Genomic DNA, 19,743 nt, shown 5'->3' with positions numbered 1-19,743 from the left:
CATACATATATATATATACTTTATATGTATAATTACATATCAACAAAGATTTCTTGCAGCTCTAAGCATGTAAGTAAAACAAAGCTAGATTTTGCCATATAATACCCATATATGCATATACACTAGCTGTTTGAATTAGAAATTTATTTACATCTTGCCTAGGTTATAATAAATGATTATTGTTATATTATACAAACATAACAGTAAAGATTCCTTTTAAAATACAAAGACTGAAAATGAATACATGAAAAAATTACACACATGTACAATATTTATAATTTATAAATGCAAAGTTAAGATCTCTTTAAATTATTGCACTTGGGCATTTTACAAAGATTTTTATGTCATACATATAAAATCATTTTTGGAAATTACTAACCCATCAACTACAATAAGGTTGGATATTGTTAACTTGGAATTTTTTTCCCCTTCCAAGAGATCCTAGTAAGGCTTTGGCCAGAGCTGCTGCCTGTAGGTCGTCAGCTTATCCGGGCACTGTGGTACAGGGCCTGGCTGCGCTCCCATGGTCCTGGTCTGCAGGAACCTGTCACAGTGCGCTCCTAGATGCCTTGGCAAGGTGGGGGTACAGCATCTCTTTTGCGCTTATGTTTATGTAGAGAAAGTCACCTTTTCTTCTCAGAAAGAATCAAGATGCTGCATTTGTACAAATTTTGGTAACTTTCACAGTGTTTTAGGCAAGCACTTAATTTCAAACAGGTAGGAATATTGTTTAGATATTAGAAATGCCTTCTACTGATGAATCTACTGTACTTTCAATCTGCACACTAAATGGATAGTCAGCATATACACCATACAACAGATCATATGGAAAAAATATTCCCAACTGTCATTTATGTTGGGTATTTGAGCGACAGCAGAGAATGGGGTTATCGGGGGTGACCTAAGAAAAAAACAGGTTGCAACATCCATGATAGGATGATGTGTTAGGTGACCTGGAATATTAAATAATACAGTTTTAAACTAAATTTATATCAGGAATAAAAACATTTTGCTCAAACTTCTGCAAATAAATAGTGCCTCAAAGTTATTAGCTGGGCATTAAAATATACACGCTGACTTCCCGCTGTGGTCCTTTCATGACATTTTTCCGGGGCCTCAGAGCCAGGCCCAGGTATACATGTTTCAGTTATAATTTCTCAAACTTGAGGACAGAGCAGGCAGACTTTACAACTCAGAACGCACCGTCTGCTGTGAGGTTGAGAGAAAAATTAGGTGACTATCATGGTGCTTCTTTGGATTTTAAATGCGCTTTTCTTAAGCAATATTAATATGTGTTTCTCTTTGTTCTATCTTCTTAATCTGGAACAAGAATTCCACTGAACTTTTTCTTTCTTGGCTAATTTTTTTCGTCACATAAAATATATCCAATGCTTTAGGCAACCAAACTGTACAGTTTTTGGTTTGTTTATTTTTTAAAGACAACAAAAACAACATGTACTGCACTGGGCACCACTAATTTAAACTTAGTATAAATGCGTAAAAAACTGAGCAAAATGTGCATCAGGTTAATACTCACACACATGTGCAACTCTAACAGCCATGCGCTGCTAAGCGTGGGGAACTGGCTTTAGCATACACAGCCAACTCAAGTTGTACAGTGATTGATAAATCAACACTTGCAGTAGAAGGGATCCACTAAAGTGACTAAAAGAAGAGTCATTGAGAATTACAACCTAAATAAAATCTAAGTGTAGAAAGCAGACACATTGGAAATATATAGAGAAGTGATTTTCAAAAATCTGAATCATGCCTCTGGTACCTGCAAGCCAACAAAACCACATCAGACGCAGTGTTAGTTCTTAGAAGTTTTTTCAGTAAAGACAATCTGAGCTGTTCATTGGTTGCAGTCACCAGGGTGTATGTCAAGCAAGCCAAAGAAAGGACAGGAATCTGATGAGGAGAGAATGGTCCTGGTTCACTCAACTTGATCAAATTAACCAGGGATGTGGTCCTTTCAGTGTTTTCAATTATATTTAAGGAAAAAGAAAGAAGGAGGAGGAGGAGGAGGAGAAGAAAAAGCAAACTAATGACCAGGAGAGAGGAAGTAAATAAAACTGCAGTGTTTAAAGTCAAGGCACAGGCCAAGGCATGGTGAATAATTTAGTACTGTTAGAGCTCAAACCTTGACTTTGAATTCAGAGACCAGAAACACAACATGGCAAACTAAAAACCCAGGTATCTAGGGATTTGTGCATCTCTGCATGTCCTGTACAAAATTAGAAAAACAAAATTTTAAAACATGCTAAAAAAGAGGAAACCTACACTGAACAAATCTAGTTTCAGATCAGATGGACCCTGCATCCATGGCTGTGAGCAGGCGCCCCTTGGAATGCCACTGTAAGGGTCACCATGAGGAGGAGCCAAGACGGAGCCTGCTGGCTGGTGGCTCAGCGGGCTCTTTCCCCAGGTCAGTCTCTCAGACTCATCTTTGCAGTAACTAAAGCAGGGGCCTGAGATACAGGTGTCCCTGCCTTGGGAAAAAGGCCATGTTTATTAGCTGTTTATACCCACTGCATTCCCTTTTAGTCTTCCTAATTAATTAATTCATTACTAATTAATAAGATGCTTGCATTTTTGTAGGATTTTACACCACTGACAGGGTTCGATGCTTCATGTTGTTGTTGGCATACATTAAAAAATGCTCACTAAGTCTGGAAAGATAATGGAATAATTGCATTACCCATTACTAATCAACATAAACAATATAAATTTCTACAAACTGGACTTTCTACATTAGTTGTAGCTGCTTACTGAATTTATATCAAGGAAAATCCAGCCTACTCTAAAATATCACCTTAATTTGGCATGAAAACCTCTGCCTGGCTTCTGGTATCACACTTTCCTTGTAAGAAAAGATCTGGGAAAAAGACGAGAAACAGTTTGTCTGCCAAACATATTTGCCAAAATGCAAAGATGCTCCTGACCATATGTTTTCCAAAACGAATTGTTAACTAAATATCAGTGCATCCTAGGCTCTTTTTAGGTCAATCTATGCTTCCTAAAACAATCTCACACATGGCAAAAGTGATGGAAACACTTGATGTTATAGCATATATTACTTTGTTCAAGCTGCACTTCTATTATGACAAGATTTCACAAGAAATGGACCCCCCCCCCAACAGAGCTACACACTCTCCTTTGGAAAACTGTTCAAAGTAGAGTCATACAATACAATACCCTTGGCCATATCAAATTAAAAGAATTTCCTGTGATCAGATCAGAAGAGCAACCTTCAAATGTAAAAGCGGCCGTGAGATTCCCCGCCCAGTGGTTGTTTTCCCCATTAAGAATCAGGATTCAGCATGCCTTTAAAATCCTTTTAATTAAACAATAATCTTAAATGATAACCCCCCTCCTGCAATTTATCTTACAAATTAGATTAGATGACTCAATCCATTTACGTAATGAAAGTTGTATTTGATGGGATCATTTAATAAACTCATATGAGGAAACTTATGCAACTTTTTAGAATTTTATCCTCATTGAATAATCACACTTCGGTCAAACTTATCAAGCAACAAACATTTCTCAACACAAAAATCACTTTTTAAAGAATGAGGATGATTTTTATTTTTCATACACGTTTGCCTCTTTCTCCCTATCTTTGCTTCTGTCTCATGTGTTATGTGAGTGCATCATATATACATCTGTGTGTGCACACATGCTACATGCATGCATGTATGTGTGTGTAGATCTAGCCACAGTCGGATTCCTCTCTTTAGTTATTACATTTTACTTCCTATTACTTAAGTACAATAGCAAATGGAGCTCCATGGAAAGAAGATGGCAACTTCAGAGGCCCACAAGGAAACTGAACACATAGTGTTAATCTAAAATAACAACAGTGGTTATGTACAGTCAACTCTGCTACAACATAATAAACCATGTTGTAGAAAAGGCTTTAATTTTGCAAACATCAAGCTCATATGAATGATGTGTATGGTATCGAGTATGCATAAGCCTATTTTTAAAAATTTGTTTTCTAAAGTAATATTCCATGTTCCTGCCACGAGAATAGAGAATGAGCTACTCGCTAAGGACTGGGTGTCACTTCCTGAAGACTCTGATTCCCTGGGGTTCAGATACCACTGTGCCGTGGGTGGGCTCAGACTCTTTAAAGCACTAGCAGGACCTGATACTGCCTGTTCTTTAATGTCTGCAGAAGGATCCAGAGAGCGCTGTTGGACTCTTCTAGACACTAACCTGTTCAGTGGTATTAGTCTGCCAAAAACTCATATAGGAGCAACCACCCAAGTCACTGGTTTTGATGTGGATGTTTAATCTGGGAGGAGAGAACAGGACAGAGACAAGGGACAGTGCAAGGGCACTGTGCCTCCCCATGGCTGTGCCCCCCACAGCAAGCCTCCGAGAGGGGACTGGGCAGCGCGCAGACAGAACAGGAGGGATGACAGCAGACTCAAGTGAGCTATGGAACATCAAAACGTCAAGGTGCCATTTGATTTTAAGAGAACTGTATGGTCTTTTAGCGAAGTAACTTTTAGAATGAACCTTCCATTTTGAATATGAGTCTAAACTTTTTCCATGACAAAGTGACAATTTCAAGGACTCATTATTAAATATTCACATTTTACATTCACACAAGACTTATTCATTAAAAGTTTTATATGCCTTGCTTTTATTTTGTTCTTTATGCAAAGATTCAATAAATTTTCCAAGAATACAATGAGGAATTTTTTTTAACTCTTTGACATTGTTTGAACTGAGACTTGAAGTTCTGAGGCTGACAGGGTGCACACCTACAGCTCTTCTCAAAAGGCCAGACGTCCGCTTCCCTTAGTATGAAGCCGGCTCACCGCCCTCCACCACAGACGTGGAGCGTTGGCTTTTCCATCACTTCTGACTCTCTGATCTTCATGACACTGGTCCTGAGGCGCTGGGCTACAATTCAAGTCAACCCCAAGGAGGTCACACAAGAACATTCACAATAGGAAAGTGTAAAAACCTATTTATAACCAAGGACGCCAAAGCAACAATGGTGTGAGAGCCAAAGTAGAATAGCACAAAAGTACCGTGTCAAACCCTCAGAGAGAGACGCCGTGGAAAGCACCCTCTGAGCAGTCTTGGTCCATTTCTTGTAAGGCCTGGGCAAATCAGCCTGCTAGCAAAGGACGGCTGGGTGCTGGGGAGTCCTGGCCAGCTGACTTCTGAACACGGGCCCTGCTGGCTGCACTCTGGCTGGGTGTGTGTGCTGAGACCCTGGGAAGTCGTCTGCTCGCGCACACACACACTTGACGTCAGCTTCTCCAAGGTTTTCACCCCAGCTACCAGGTGTAGGTTTTCCCCCCTCAAAAATAAAAGGAAAAAAGTCAAAGAAGCAAGATGAGACTCGCTGGTGGGACGACTGGCCCTGCTGTCAGCCATCAGTCTTCACGGGTGGCTTCTCAGAGGTCTCTGGGGCCGCTGGCGAGGCTGAGATCCACTGGGCACTCTCCTCCCCTCGGATCACCTTCTCCCACTGACTGAGGTTATCCCTGGGGGCAGAAGACAGAGGTGACGTTGAGAAGAGAATTTCTGCATTCGTCTCCAAAGCTGACCAAACAGCCCTGTGGCCTGACTGGGCACAAGGCTTCTTGGCCCCTGGGGTGAGCTGGTTGGGCTGCACCAGCCATGTCTCCACAGAAAAGGCCTGGGAACCACAGGGCACTGGGCACCTCACCCCCACAAGCTCCAGTCTCAAAGACAAAGCCACTCAAGGGTCAGGAAGTGCCATTTCTTAAGCATTTGGAGGGACTGACCTTCAAGGGAGTGAGCCCTTGAGGTGCCTGCTGGGCTGTGCAGGATGAGGAAAGGCGGGGATGGCAGTGCAGGAGGCCACTGGGCTGTGGCAGAGTAGGACCCAGGCGTTCACACTGCAGGCTGGACACAGGGCTCCCTCTGGAGGCCTGGAGACACTCCTCACCATGCTTCAGATCTCATTCTGAATACTGTGTCACACACAAAATGAAACCGCCTGGCACAAACTCTTAATTGTCTTGCTACTGGAAAGCCCCACTTGTGATCTGCTGCCTCCCGTCTGAAGTGCAGGCTGCTCCTCCCGCAGCTCTCTGGTCTCTCTCGAAGCCCTCAGTTTGAATGTCACAGGCAGGTCAGCCTGTAACCGTGGGATGGCAACTGCTGCAGGACCACCAGGGTGCTCTGCATGGCTAACCCCGCAGAACTCCTGGAACACTCCCATCTGGACTTTGCTTTCTGTTATGCAAAGTCAAAATCAGAAGGGAACTTTGACACTGGCAAACAAAACTCATACAAGGCACAGTAAAAACTCTTTCCACAATTTTCTTTTATTGATATGGTAAGACACCTTCAGACAAAAGGGCTTCCTAAAATATAGACTGAAGAGCGCTACACTTCTAATTTCCACACCATAACATGAAATAGCATTTTCCCAGACTCAAGGTTTCCTGGAAAAAGGAAGATGCTACATTTGGCATGTTTCCTTGAATACCGACGACACATGCTGATTTTTTTAATTCTAAGATTACAGCGGCCTTAAAGAGATTATGTGGTTCAGTCATGTCTGCTGCAGAAGAAGGTGTCAGAGCCACCATGATACTGTGTCCTGCATTCACAGAGCTGCCCACGGAAAGCAACTCCACCATCCGCAGCCAGGGCCACAGCAGCTATGCACTCCTCCCACTTCTAAATATTTAGCATGAAACAGGGAATTCTAAGCTACATGCTGGAGTTAGATTGATGCTCCAATTTCTCTTCAGTGCGCCTGACTTCCACAACGGGATCCCACCAGGAGAGTCCTGGTCACATGCCAGCCTCCCATCATGGCTGAGCCCTGTGCACAGGGCCGACTCCAGTAAACCAATCACAGCTCAGGCTGGCCAAGGCTCCACCCAACTAAGGCGGGTCCAAAATCTCCCCAGGCGGAGCAAGGAAGGAGAGACCCTGTCTCACATAGGAAAACCATCATTATTTTATGCTGCTGGGTAGGCTTTGCCTGTTGTCCTTAAAAAATAATCCATAAAGTAAATCTCAACAGCAGAGAAGGGAGAGCCTGTTCTGGTTCTGGTTCTGTGTGCAGTGGCCGACCGCGTGTCAGTCCTCGTCCTCCCAGAGTGCATCCGTGCCCATCCCCATGCCCATGCCCATGCTGGCTGTGGTACATAGTCAGGAACACCATGGGGCACCTACTCACAGGCTTTCCTCAGAGGAACTTCTTTTAAAAGTTAATTAAAAATATTCTTAAAATTTTAATGTTCCTAACTGAATTGAATCCTCGGGAAAAAGTGAGGGAAGGACAGAGAGTATGAAGCTAGAACAAATAAGAGATGGCTTAAATTTCTTTTTAGAAGAAAAAAATACTTAAATAGGAAGGGGCTCCCCATTCAAGTTATCTCTTTTTTCCATGTAACTCATTAACTATGACTTAAGATAAGCCTCTTTCCTAATAAGCATCCATGAACAGAGATTACTGTTTGGACTTTTTAAAAAACAGGATTGGGTGGGACCTCTACAGGGTTACAAACACCTCCTGCTCCTTCCTGGATGATTTTGTGAGTGAGGTTTTCACATATGCTCATGTGGCACATGTAAGGAACTACAGTGGCTGTGAGATGAGCTTGGGCATCTCCTGCTGCTACACCTGGGCCTTCCCTGTGGCATGTGGCCTGGTCTCCCATGTCCAGGGAGGAGCCCCCATCAGCAGAGGCCATTTATAGGGCTCAGCAGAGGCCATTTATAGGGCTAAGCAGAGTGTGCTCTCTCGGTGCCCAGCCAGGCAGCACAGGTGTAAGGGGGCACCGTCCCTTGAGCAGAAAGGTCTCCACAGCTGACCCCGACTCCGTCAGCAGGCCTGCTCCCCACCCCGTCCTGTCTGAGGTGCGGGATGAACTGCCTGACACCAGGTGGTGTCTAAGCTTCACCTCTGATGGGCGCTGAGCTGCAGGGGAGAAGGAGCTGGGAAGCTGGCTAGCCAGGACCCCCAAGACACTAAAAGAGGGAAACTTGATACCTAGGCAAACCTAGAGCCTCTCAACTCATGTTTGCTGTAAACTGTAGATAAGACACATTCATAAGTTGATGGAAAGAAAAGTCCTACATGGAGTCTTGGTTGTTATTTGCTCTGGATTTATCTTGTCTTCTAGATCACATTACAGCTTGAACCACTGTACGTACGTACCTGCATGCTTTCAGCAGAGGCTCAGTCGGGGGGAGGATCTGGGTCAGCGTGGTGTAGCAGGGAATGGCCACGGCATTGTAGAACCCAAGCTGCCTCCGTGCAAAGTCATGGACAAGAAACAGAACTGCCCATTAGTGATCTAGTCGACCTCAATTTCTGTTCTCAAGTCTAATAACTATAAATTAAATCTTCTAGTTGTGCTGCATGTGATATTTGGGCTCAACGACTACTACTGCTGAATGCAGTTTAAAATGCATTAAAATACATCCTAGAAATAAAACAAATAAGAAAAAAACATATTACAAAAGTCTATATCCACTGAGATCTAAAACCCAAGTTGAGCTACAGGGGATCTACTGATATGAGTTAGGCTGTTGCTGTTGCTGGTTAAACTCAGTACTCCAATGCAGGCATTTCAGAGCTAAGTCTGTTGCTCTACAGGTCTGACTTGCATCCAGCCCGATGTTCAGGTGTCACCGAAGTGTCCCCATCTACTGTGCACTATCCTTGGAGTGGGCACCTGATGGCCTTCTCCTTTTATTTTTTACCTGTGATAAACGTTATTTACTATATCATAGCTCTCTGGTGTTATTATTCTCTCAAAATGCTAGATTTAATAGTTCTAAATTCCACGGTAAAAATATTTTAAAGAACACTTTATCAGGAATTTTAAATCACTTGCTAATAGATAATACTGCGTCAGACTGGAGGCAAGATGTAAAAGATCCTGAGACTGGTGGCAGAGAAGGCAGGCGGTCCAGCCACCAAGACCCGCCCAGGATGGGCTAGCTCCGCTCACCCCTGGCCCACGACTGCCCAAGTGCCAGCAGGACTCCAGGCAGGTTCAGGGGGAATCCACAGGCCACAGTTTACCAATTTCTTTAAAAAACTGAGCATCAAGGACATGCATCAAAGGACAGGGGAGAACAGAGGCCCCGCAGTGCCTTTCTGCCTTCTCCTTGGCACGGTTCCTGTCAGGGCCATCTTCCTAGGACAGTGCCTGTGCAGCTTCCTTCTTAACTCCAGACCTCATGCAGAGATCCCCTGATTCTAATATTTAGCAGGTGTCATGAAGTAGAAAGTCCCAAGAAAGAGAATAATTATTGGAAAGTAGAGAATTGTATTATTATGACAAAGAATATGTTCATTGTACTCAATAACTGGAGAGCAGCATAGTTGATAAACATTAGCTGATCACAGAGATAGTTTATCACACTATAAAAGGACTCAAAGTTTTGGCCCAAAGCAAGCAATTCTAAAACAAACTATTCTCCTACTCAAAACACAAAAACATAACCTGAGTGCATCAGGGAAAAATTTTCAGCCCTCCTATATAGTCTATTATGATAACTGTTTAAACATTTGGAAAGGAAAATTTATGAAGATTCTTTTCTTAAACCATGTAACAAGACAAATGCCAGAAGAATTAATAATCAAACGTAAAGTGATGAAACAAAGAAGAAATAACTGGAGAAAATACAGGAGCGAGTCTAGTCAGGGTGGGAAAGGACTTTAAAATACAACATAAAAAGCAAACCCCAGGAAGAAACAATGAGTCGCTGTAACCCCAAATAACTCCATGAGCAGGGATAGCAGGCAATCCTGTTTGTGTGTGTGTTTGTGTGTGTGTGTGTCTAGCATGCAGAAGAGGTATGTCAGGTGCACTGTCATGTAAGAAGGAAAAAAATGAACCACCCAAGGCAATTGCCAGGAGTAAACCACTCAACTTCCCTGTCAGGCCAACCCTCTCTGAGCCGTGGACTTGCCCACATTAAATTTAAAAAGAGCAGGAACATAGAGAACCTGTCCAGAACCACCATACCGGGAGGATCTGACATGCTTCTAAGCAAATTCTATAAGTTTTTGTCCGTAACTTTCTTCCTATTGTGTCATTAGAAGATTGGTAGTTTAAGCTGGTCTCATAACTGAGAAAAACATCACATACACACATGTACCCCATTGCAAAAGCTCTCTTAGAATATTAAAAAATCAACATGGATTACAATGAGTCCTGGAAAGACAATCATTAATGTCAATTATTGTTAAGAAAAAACTTTATAAAATACTAAGCACTGGGCTGAGGTTGTGGCTCAGTGGTAGAGCACTCGCCTGGCACTGGGTTCGACCCTCAGCACCACATAAAAGTAAATAAAAATAAAAGTATTGTGTCCATCTACAACTAAAAAACATAAAAAATACTAAGCATTATTTTTGAGGAAAAAATAGACCTGACACAAAATCCATGATGCTACTCTCAAAAAACAAAACAACACAACAAAAACTTAGTTCAGCCAACGACAGAGTGTGTTAACAATTCGAAGTCCTCCATCCCTGGGTTTCAGGTCAGAAGAATCTATTGACGGCAATGCCATCTGCAGAGAGCTGGGCTTCCTAAGCTCCGTCTTCTGCCACCAAGCTGGGGTAGGCAAGGTGGTCTCCAGCAGCTCTCGTGTGTCCAGGAGCATGCCCTCCTTCCTGCCCTCAGGTAGCCACACCCTCCAGACTCCCCACCTTGGTTTGCAGGGTCAGAGCTGGCCCTCCATCCTCAGTGGGAACACCAACTTTTGGATTCTACTTTTCCATCCCTCAAGTAAGATTCCTAAGAGTGTGTAAGCTTGTGCAGGTTCAGTCAAGTGGATGGTGGTTCAAGGGTATAGTTCTTCTCCCAGTTCTCAGTCCCTGAAGGATAAATCCTTGACTTTCCTCATCAGTCACTAGACCTGGGATGACCCACTTGTCCCTCTACTCCGCAAGGTGTTACAGCTTTCTCTTCGTGAATGATTTTACACCCACATGAACAGCAAGTGGACTCCCCCAACTCATACCTGCCCCTGTGGGACTTCATCCTTCTTGTCTCTGTCCATCATAGGGATTGGCTGTATTCCCAATTTCTTCATTTCATCGCCCTAAAATAAAGGGGAGGGAGAAATTATTCTCTTTCAATTTTCAAATAATCATAAAATGTTGGTATTAACAAGTTATGCCCTTTATTATTTTTTTTCAAAAAATATTGCTGGATACTGTCTTGAGAAGAAGTACTGGGGACTGAAATGGAGCAAATTATATTTCATGCATATGTAATGATGTCAAAATGAACCCCATCATTATGTATAACTACAGTGCATTAATAAAAATATTTTTAAAATAAATGTGTCAAAACAATAAAAAGCCTAACGGCATCACTATTTGGCCTTTATTCAGATGCTCTCCTGCACAGAGTCTCAGTCCTCTCTCGGCCTTCGTTGTGCATCAGTTAGTGGGAGTTACAGCAGGGGAGAAACAGTGACAGTGGGGAGGAGCAGTAAACCAGGGACAGAACGGAGCGGGGTAAGCTGGGCTGTGGAGAGGACCACTCAGCAACAGTCTGAGGACGTTAGGAAGGGACACCAAAGCATCACCTAGTTTATAATCACGGTAAAATCTGTGTAAAGATTTCTCACATTATAGGCTCTGGGCTAATTTGTAAGCATTATTTCATGTAATCCTCATGAAACAATATGAGATGGATGTATTATCTTCATCTTATAGATTTAAAAAATTATCTTGCTTTTTATCTGCTAAAACTTGTTAAAATCTTCTTCCTTAACATTTCCTGAGTTTCTCCTACTCCCCACTCTTCCCTCCCATTCCTTTAACAGTTCAGTGGTGTTAACTAGGCTTGCTTTCGGAATCGCGAGAGTGGCCTGGGTCTTCCGAGGTTTGCTGAGGGAGCCCTGCAGTACCCCAGAGCAGCAGGCCCTGAGCACTCTGCGCGCGGCCAGGCGCGGTGCTGGAGAGCCACTCCGGCTGGCTGACGTCACTTTAAGTGTTAACATCAGTGGTTCCAAACCTTTCTCTGTACCATCCTAGGTGAGTGAAACCCATTAAGTTCTTTGATCTCAAGAATTGTAAAAGTAGTATAAGTAAACAGATTTTTAAATAAACACCGATTTGAATATTTCTTAAAGCAAGGACAAATGCCAAAAGGAAAGCAACCATGTGCTGTGGACCAGGTCTGTAAGGAGGGCTCCCAGGGACAGAGGGCACTGGCTCTGCTCCCTGCTGCCGAGTTGACTTCCGTCACAACAGCTGCAGAGAATGTGAAGAAGGTACTGACATAATCAGAATCATCATCATCCAGCTGCCTGGGGCCACATACTAAGTGCCAAGCAGGCTTTAATTAAATCCCAAGCAAGGTGGCTGAAGACCAGGCTCTCTGATCACTGTGATTCAGATTCTGCAAGGAAGCCGGTGGGAAGGGGAAGAGGCCCAGGCCTGCTCTGGTGGTGGCTGTAGCAGGAGTGTGAGGTGGGGCTGGAAGGAGAACTGTGACCCTAGGTGTGCAGATCAGACCTAAGGTAACTGTGTTCCTGTCTCTTCCACAGACTACGAGGGAAGTCCTTGAAGGCTGTGCCCAGGAGCACACTGGGTGTTACATCCTACTAGTGGACTCAATATTATCAATGAGCTGGATAAAGGGTAAAGGTCACCTTGCAATTCTGACACTTTTTGATTCACATTTAATATAGTTGGTTAAATACGAAATATATTTAGGTAAAATTATGTGCAAAACTAAGTGGTATTTATAGAAAGTACAATTATTCTGGGTTACACATGCAAATTAAGCTGGCTGTGATAGTAGTAAGCTAAACATTACAGTTCAGACAAGAACATCTAAAACAATCTCCTTAAATGAGTCTGACAGTAACTAGGTTCTGATACACACACAATAAAGCAAAGAAAGGAAGTCCTGCAAAAGCACACACGCACAAGGCGTAAAGTAGTTGGGAAAAGCAATGGCAGGCACACAATCAACTCGGGCTGTGGGCCTCAGGCAAGGACATTCCCTGGCGTACCACTGTGAAACAGTTCAGCATTATAATCCTTTCTAGTCAACCTGTGAGTGATTTTTAATTTTACATTTTGTTAATTCTCCTGCCTACAAGAGATATGTGGCTGAATCCTCAACCACACAACTCTTTGCTCTCCAAATTGACCTTTACATCTCTTCTCCAAAAATGAACCCAAAGGATTTATCACTCATTTTCATAAAGTAAATTTTGAACATGCAGACACATAGGTATTTGTGATTCGTTTGAACAAGAGAATTGTATTTACTTTCTTTCAGAAAACAAATTAAGGAATACAATGAACATTAATGATAATTTAAATAATTCAGTCAGAGAAACATGCTAACAAAAGTCATGTATGTGTTTGTTTCAGGAAGATCATGAACTAAATTGCACACACTCCACAGAACTCACAATGTGTAGGTGTCGTGCCCACTGGCATAGCCACGCCTTCTCGTGTGTCTGGGGGCACCATGATTATTCTCCTATTTCTCCCCACAGGTAAATACAGCCCACGTATTATGGGTTCCTCTTTGTCTACTGCCTCAATTAGATGTCCTGTAATGTTTATTGAATGAACATAAGATCGGCTATTAAGGGAAATTCCTACATGATTTTTCAGAAATAAATTCCTATATGCTTTCAGTTGAGATTAGAGAATTTACACACACTTTCAAGGAAGATGTAATAGAATCATGATTCTCATTTCATGTGCATAATTCCTAAATCCTTCTTCATTTTTGACTGATTACATTGTTCTGAAATAACCAGAAACATGAGCAATTATGATAATAAACAAATTATCCACACATTAAATTTTTCCTCAAATATTTTCCCATTTCTTGACATTATCTATGTTAATATAAGAATCAAGGACATACCTCAGCCCAGAATTCTGCATATATATCATTTGCTGTCAATTTTGTAACTGGCCACAGTTTTGTCACAGAGCAAAGATCACAGGCAGTCATCATCAAACCAATAACACGGTCTCTAGAACACAATACAACACTGGTCAGCACAGCACTGGCACATTTGTAGTAAGGACCAGAGAGACTTGTGCATTTACAGCAGAGGGGTATTCTTCATGATAGGAGAAAAGTAGCATTAAAAAGCAGACACAAGGAACAAGCAGGACAGTCAAATGGCACTGAGGAACAGTGTCTTGAATGGTGAGAACAATCATTCCTATCCCTAGTTCCACGAGGTGTGCACTGTACCTTCCTGTTGCCTCAACATTACTGATGAAACCATATATCACATGAGCTATGCTCATTTCTCTTCCCATTCCTTGGGACACTCACATGGCTACACACCAGGTTTCATGTTCATGGAAGTTTGAAAATTTAGCATGGTTAGAAACCTTGAGAGAGAATCTCTCCCAACACTTGGATTTGCACAAAGAAAGTCTGGTAGGCACAGAAGTGGTGATGGGCAGCTCAGGACAAGGCCAGAAAGGACCCGAGGTGCAGGACTCTCTCTGACTACATGTGGAGAGTGATGGGTCACCTGCTCTTGAGCTTTGCCTTCTGCTTTTCAGGTGTCCCTCCCAATGTCTCCCCTCTCACATCAAATGAGCTTTCCTCTCAGCTGCTTGGCATTCACACCCATGTGCTCCACACCTGCCTTTCTAATTCTCTAAAAATGGCTCATCGTTTCCTTTGAAGAAAAATGATTGAGTAAAAATTCAAACAGATATATTCCCTATAATCTAACTAGAATGAAGTCTATACTTAAAAGGAGAACCAAGCAGTAGTTAGTGAATAATTTTAATCTAGTTCTTTTTAACAAAGCAAATTACATAATTTGAAAAAAATATATCATCATCAAAAATAGGAAACTGTAACCAGTGAGATGATGTCATGATTTCCAGTTCACATTGGAGTTCCAGTGAGTCTGCCACCACTGCTGCCATCTGTGCACACAGTCCTGCCTGGGGCTGCAGCCTGGGGTCAGGAGACAGAGATGTGTCAGGAGCACCTTCTCTCAGGTTGGCAGAGGACTACAACCCAGTTGTGCTCCCTAAAGATAAAATTCCCAGATGCCCGGGAGACTGCTTCTTCCTATCACCCACATCTTTGACACCTATCAATTACAAAGTTTTCTATCAGCCCATTTCCTTTCATCCACTCAACTATCTATCTCTTTTACAACCCTACTTTTTGTAAGGATATATCTCTTATAGTTTAGAAAGTTCATTAGAAGTTATGTATATTCTTCCTGTAACCCACAGATACATCTGAAAATCTACGTCCCTTAATCAGGATCTATAATATTTTCTTAATGGAGTAGTTTATGGCTTAAACGAATATTTTTGTATTTGGCTTCTAAGGAATAAGTATATTATCCATATTATCAGTCACAGCAAGTATATTATCTGTTTTCTCTGCATGTAAATTAATTTAAACAGAAACAGAACACAAAAATTGTTTACAAATAATTATTTCATGTGATTAAAATAATTTAATCTCATTTTGTTCATATTCACCAAAAAAATCAACATTTCTTTTTCTCTGCTCAATAATATAAGCTTTAATCTTAAAAGAGATTTCTTATTTCATAAATCTGTAAAAAAGTTTAATAGAATTGGGCATTAAAAACATGTAAGTGTTTTTTCCATTGGAAATCACTGCACATGTAAACTTGGCACTATGAGGGTTAGAAAGACTGATACAGTTAAGTGATTTAACAGCAAAACAAAACTTAAAACAGTTAACAGTACTTATTTTATTGTTAACTAAAAAAGAAAAAAAATCGAAAGTTGGCATAAAATGCTTTTAATAAATACACTCTGTTTTTATTTCTGATTACAAATTAGTTAGGTGGTCACTTAATGTGAGCTAGAAACAACGTTCTAGCTCTGCTCATGAGAGGAAGGCAGACCTAACTGCTATGGATGCTGAATTCTGAATGCACTTATTCTGTACACCATGAAGTACAAGCCCATCACACAGCCTGTGGCTACACTCATTTAATCCAAAAAGTTTTGAATGCCTGCATGTAGCAGACATAGGTATAGCAAAGAACAAAATACTAGAACATTCTAGAGGGGGAAGGTATATAATAAACAGGTTCAGAAATTCATGCAGCAACTAGTGCTGTGTAAAAGTGAAAATGAAAAAGGTTAAAAAACAGAAAAAAGAAAAAGGCCACCACTGGAAGACCTGAGACCTGAGAGACGACTCCATCAGAGCGGAGAGTTCAGGAAGACCACGGGAATCGGGCCTGGCCTGCTAGGGGGAAAACAGCAGGGAAAAAGAAAGGTGGGAACGAGGTGAGGCTCCTCCCATCCACTGAGGTCTGAGAAAGTGGCCAGAGCTCGGCTAGCGATTTACTTTTGTTCCAAGTTTTATGATGAGACACTGGAGGCTTTTCCAGGGGCAAGACAGCACATGCCATAGATGGCAGCTCAGGTCCTCTGGGGGAAGAGGGACTCAGAACTGTGAGGGCAGGGCAGACCCGAGGCCACCAGGAGAACACTAGGGCAGTTCCCACCAGAGTCCCATTCTGCAGCATGTCCTCAGGGACACAAGGGCAGACCAGAGTGGGAGGACGGAGACCTTGGAGGCAAAGCCATGTGGAGCTGTGTTAATATCCACAGAAGCTAAAATTCTTTCCCTTCCTTCCCCCCCACCACGTGTTACCCTGGACCTGGTGGAGTTAACAGAGAACCCAGGTTCTCCGACATGTGGACATTCTGGTCTAGAAGCCGCAGTGTGCAGAGCTGCCTTCTGTGTGCCATCACACTTTAAAATGCTCCATCAGAAGGTCTCAGAACTCTCCAGAAGGGAGGAAAAGAAGCCACAGAGGCTGTGGGCCTTCGGATGAACCACTATGGGCAGGAAGGAAGCTCCCCACCCTCCCCACACATGTGAAGAGGTACTTGGCCAAGGACAAGATCCACATCTCACGGGAGAACAGTGGAAAAGGGGAGCAACCAAGGAGGAGACACCCACTGACTTTACAGAGGATTTCAGGTAGAGGCACAAGGGTAAGTAAGACTGTGTTCTTGTGTGACTGTAACAACAGTTGCTCATCTGTGTGAATATTCAGAATTCAAAAGAACGGGGTGGCTGGCACTGTTTTCGCTACAAGGTAAGTGCTTTTAAAAAGGTCTCTGGGCACTAGGTGTCTTGTGGCCATCACAGAGCCCTCTGAGGTGTCCCAGCCTCCTCAATGCCAACTGACACTTTACAACAGGAAAAAATAAGAAATGCAGCCCAGGTGTAAAGCAGTGACTTCACACCAGGTATGGCAGCTTGGGTCCTAACCTGAAGCAGATGTCACACTCCGGAGAATCCAGAGGGGCTACAGGAAGGGACCATCCACAAACGTGTTGGCTGGCTGGGTTAAGGAAACAGGGAAGTGGGAAAGACTGAGGGGTCAATAACAGAGGGGAGGTCCCTCTTCTGAAGAGACGACGACAGGAGCAGGTGCCAGACCCAACCTGGGGGCCTGGTTTGTAAGAGATTCTAGCCCCTAGCTCTGCTGCACCACAGGCCAACAGAGTCGAGGCCAGGGGAGGAGACACAACTTTCCACCTCCAGCCCTCCTGTCTCCTCACTGCCACCCACAGTTGAGCTACCCAGCACACACTTGAAATTGCAACTATTTAAATATGAAACTACATTACTTATTCATGTATCAATATGGCACAGAAATACAAAAATGTTTTTTATATTTCTTTTATTTTTAGTCGTAGATGAACACGATACCTTTATTTTTTTAATTTATTTTATGTGGTGCTGAGGATCAAACCCAGTGCCTCAGATGTGCTAGGCAAGCACTCTACCACTGAACCACAGAAAACCCCAGCCCAGAAAATATTGTTTTTAAGCCAGAATTTTTACTTATCTAAGAAAACTCTTGCCATTAGATCTTCAGACTCAGCTTAAAGTGTCTGGGTAGCACAACCAAAACTGTTACAAAAAATAGGGGGAAAAGAAATTTTAAAAAAGCATGTCCTGCTTGTTTATCTTGGAATGCTCACATACAACTGATCAAAGACCGAATTTCTTTCTTTCTTTTTAACCACTTGGATATTTGATGTCAGTATTGACATTTAATTGACAAATTCTCTAACTTAATATTGATTCCGTGAAATTTATTTTTTTATTACCATACTCAAAAGCTTACTGCTATGTAAGGTGTCCTAAGGATAGCTGGAGTAGGCCAGAAAGGGGGCTCCAGGGACTCAGCAAACACCTGTCTCCTGGGGGTGCAGCTGGGACATTTTCTTAAGGAAATGTCATCTACCCTCACTTTAATTCCTCTACTTTCTTTTAGAATAGTGATATGTAATATTTGAGAAGAAACAAGGTTAACACCTTTCTCCCTTCAGTTATTATTTTAATGATTCTTCATTTTGTTTGTAAATCTATCTTTGAGGAGTTTTAAATCACCAAATTGAAAAATTTAAATCATGTTTGCAATAACTATGACACATTGTGTCCTTACTAATTTAGTAAGTATTAATTAGACTGAGGATAAAGCGGTTTCTCTGAAAACATTGTGAAGATCTACAGAATCAAAATCAGAGGAAGACTTTAGAATCTGTTTCCAATGACATGAACAATAACTCTTCAATATAAACACAAACATGTTTAGAGTGACTACCTCACTAAAACATACTTTAAGTTCTAAACTCTTGATTTTGTAGAACCCCCTAAATGCTGATACTTTTAAAAATCATTAAGAGAGGAAAAGAAATCATATCTGAATGGAAAATTAATCTTGAGCAAATGTGCACCTTTTCAAGGAACCTGCCATTATTAAAACTTGTGTCGGAGCTCTTTCTTGAATCAAGAAACCTTCCTTTGGAAACCCAAGTAACTTCAAATCAAATGAGGACATTCAGATTATTTTGGAACCTGGTTTCCCCACATTCAAGTTCTTCTGTTTGAGCACAACAGAACTTGCAGACGGGTCCTCCCATGTTTACTGCAGTAGGAAAGACTGATGGCTGCTGTTGTCACGTTTGGAAAAGGCCAGAGGAAATTACTTTATGAGCTAAGGAAAAGCATGTCACACAGACACACCTCCTCTTCTTCAAGAACACAGCAGGGCTAGAGAAAAGTAAAGAGAAGTTAAGGAATTGCCCCAGAGTTAATGCTAAAGCCTTTTTTAAATTTTTTTTTTGGTGTGCACTTAAATCTAAATTAAGACTGAAAGAAGTGGGGCACAGGAATTGCCTTTGAAGGATATAAACATTCCCTGGACTAAGAGAATAAACATTTTCATTTGGGTATTTCCTGATGATTTAGAAATATAATAAAAATCATGAATATTATTTCAATCATAATTTCACAATTTTCAAATTATAAAATTAGTTTATCTTTAAATTGCAAGTTTAAGAAAGGCTGATCCAATATGAAATACAAGGAAGCAAAACTTAGAAAACCTACCCAAAACATATATTTATCATTTTTAAATGTAAGAGGCTACTTTAACTCAATATATAGCTTAAACAGACTATGGTCTTTTCTCTTTTTATTGAGAAGTTTTTAGGCAGCAGTTAAGTCTGGTCATATTTGGACAACAGACCAAGATCACTAGCTTCAGTAAGAAACATATGAACTCCTTTCTCCCACCTTGGCTCAGTCCACAGCTGATTCTAAACATGACCTTCATTTTCAGCTGTGGGAAGTACTGTGGGCACAGGGTGAGAAACCAGTGCACAGGCACAGAGGCAATGTCCTCTGTAGGTGCTCCCATTTCCTCCACCTGCCTCCCATGTCACCA

The 19,743-nt window shown here is 41.9% G+C and overlaps 1 protein-coding gene across 2 annotated transcripts in view; it reads right to left on the bottom strand.

The window, feature by feature from the left end:
• Window positions 1-264: 264 nt before the first annotated feature.
• The window catches only part of Pde10a (phosphodiesterase 10A), a 267,554-nt gene continuing 248,075 nt past the window's right edge, over window positions 265-19,743 (bottom strand). For both annotated transcript variants that reach the window (XM_027939403.2, XM_071612857.1), the window contains 4 exons: window positions 13,884-13,995; window positions 10,999-11,079; window positions 8,174-8,262; window positions 265-5,513 (listed from right to left, as the gene is read on the bottom strand). In XM_027939403.2, the coding sequence (XP_027795204.2) occupies window positions 5,396-5,513; window positions 8,174-8,262; window positions 10,999-11,079; window positions 13,884-13,995 (400 nt within the window). In that variant the 3' untranslated portion in view covers window positions 265-5,395. The remainder of the gene's footprint in view (window positions 5,514-8,173; window positions 8,263-10,998; window positions 11,080-13,883; window positions 13,996-19,743) is intronic.

This window comes from Marmota flaviventris, chromosome 6 (assembly GCF_047511675.1).
Source record: "Marmota flaviventris isolate mMarFla1 chromosome 6, mMarFla1.hap1, whole genome shotgun sequence".
NCBI classification, from domain to species: Eukaryota; Metazoa; Chordata; class Mammalia; order Rodentia; family Sciuridae; genus Marmota; species Marmota flaviventris.
This window is presented reverse-complemented; position numbering and strand designations above follow the sequence as displayed.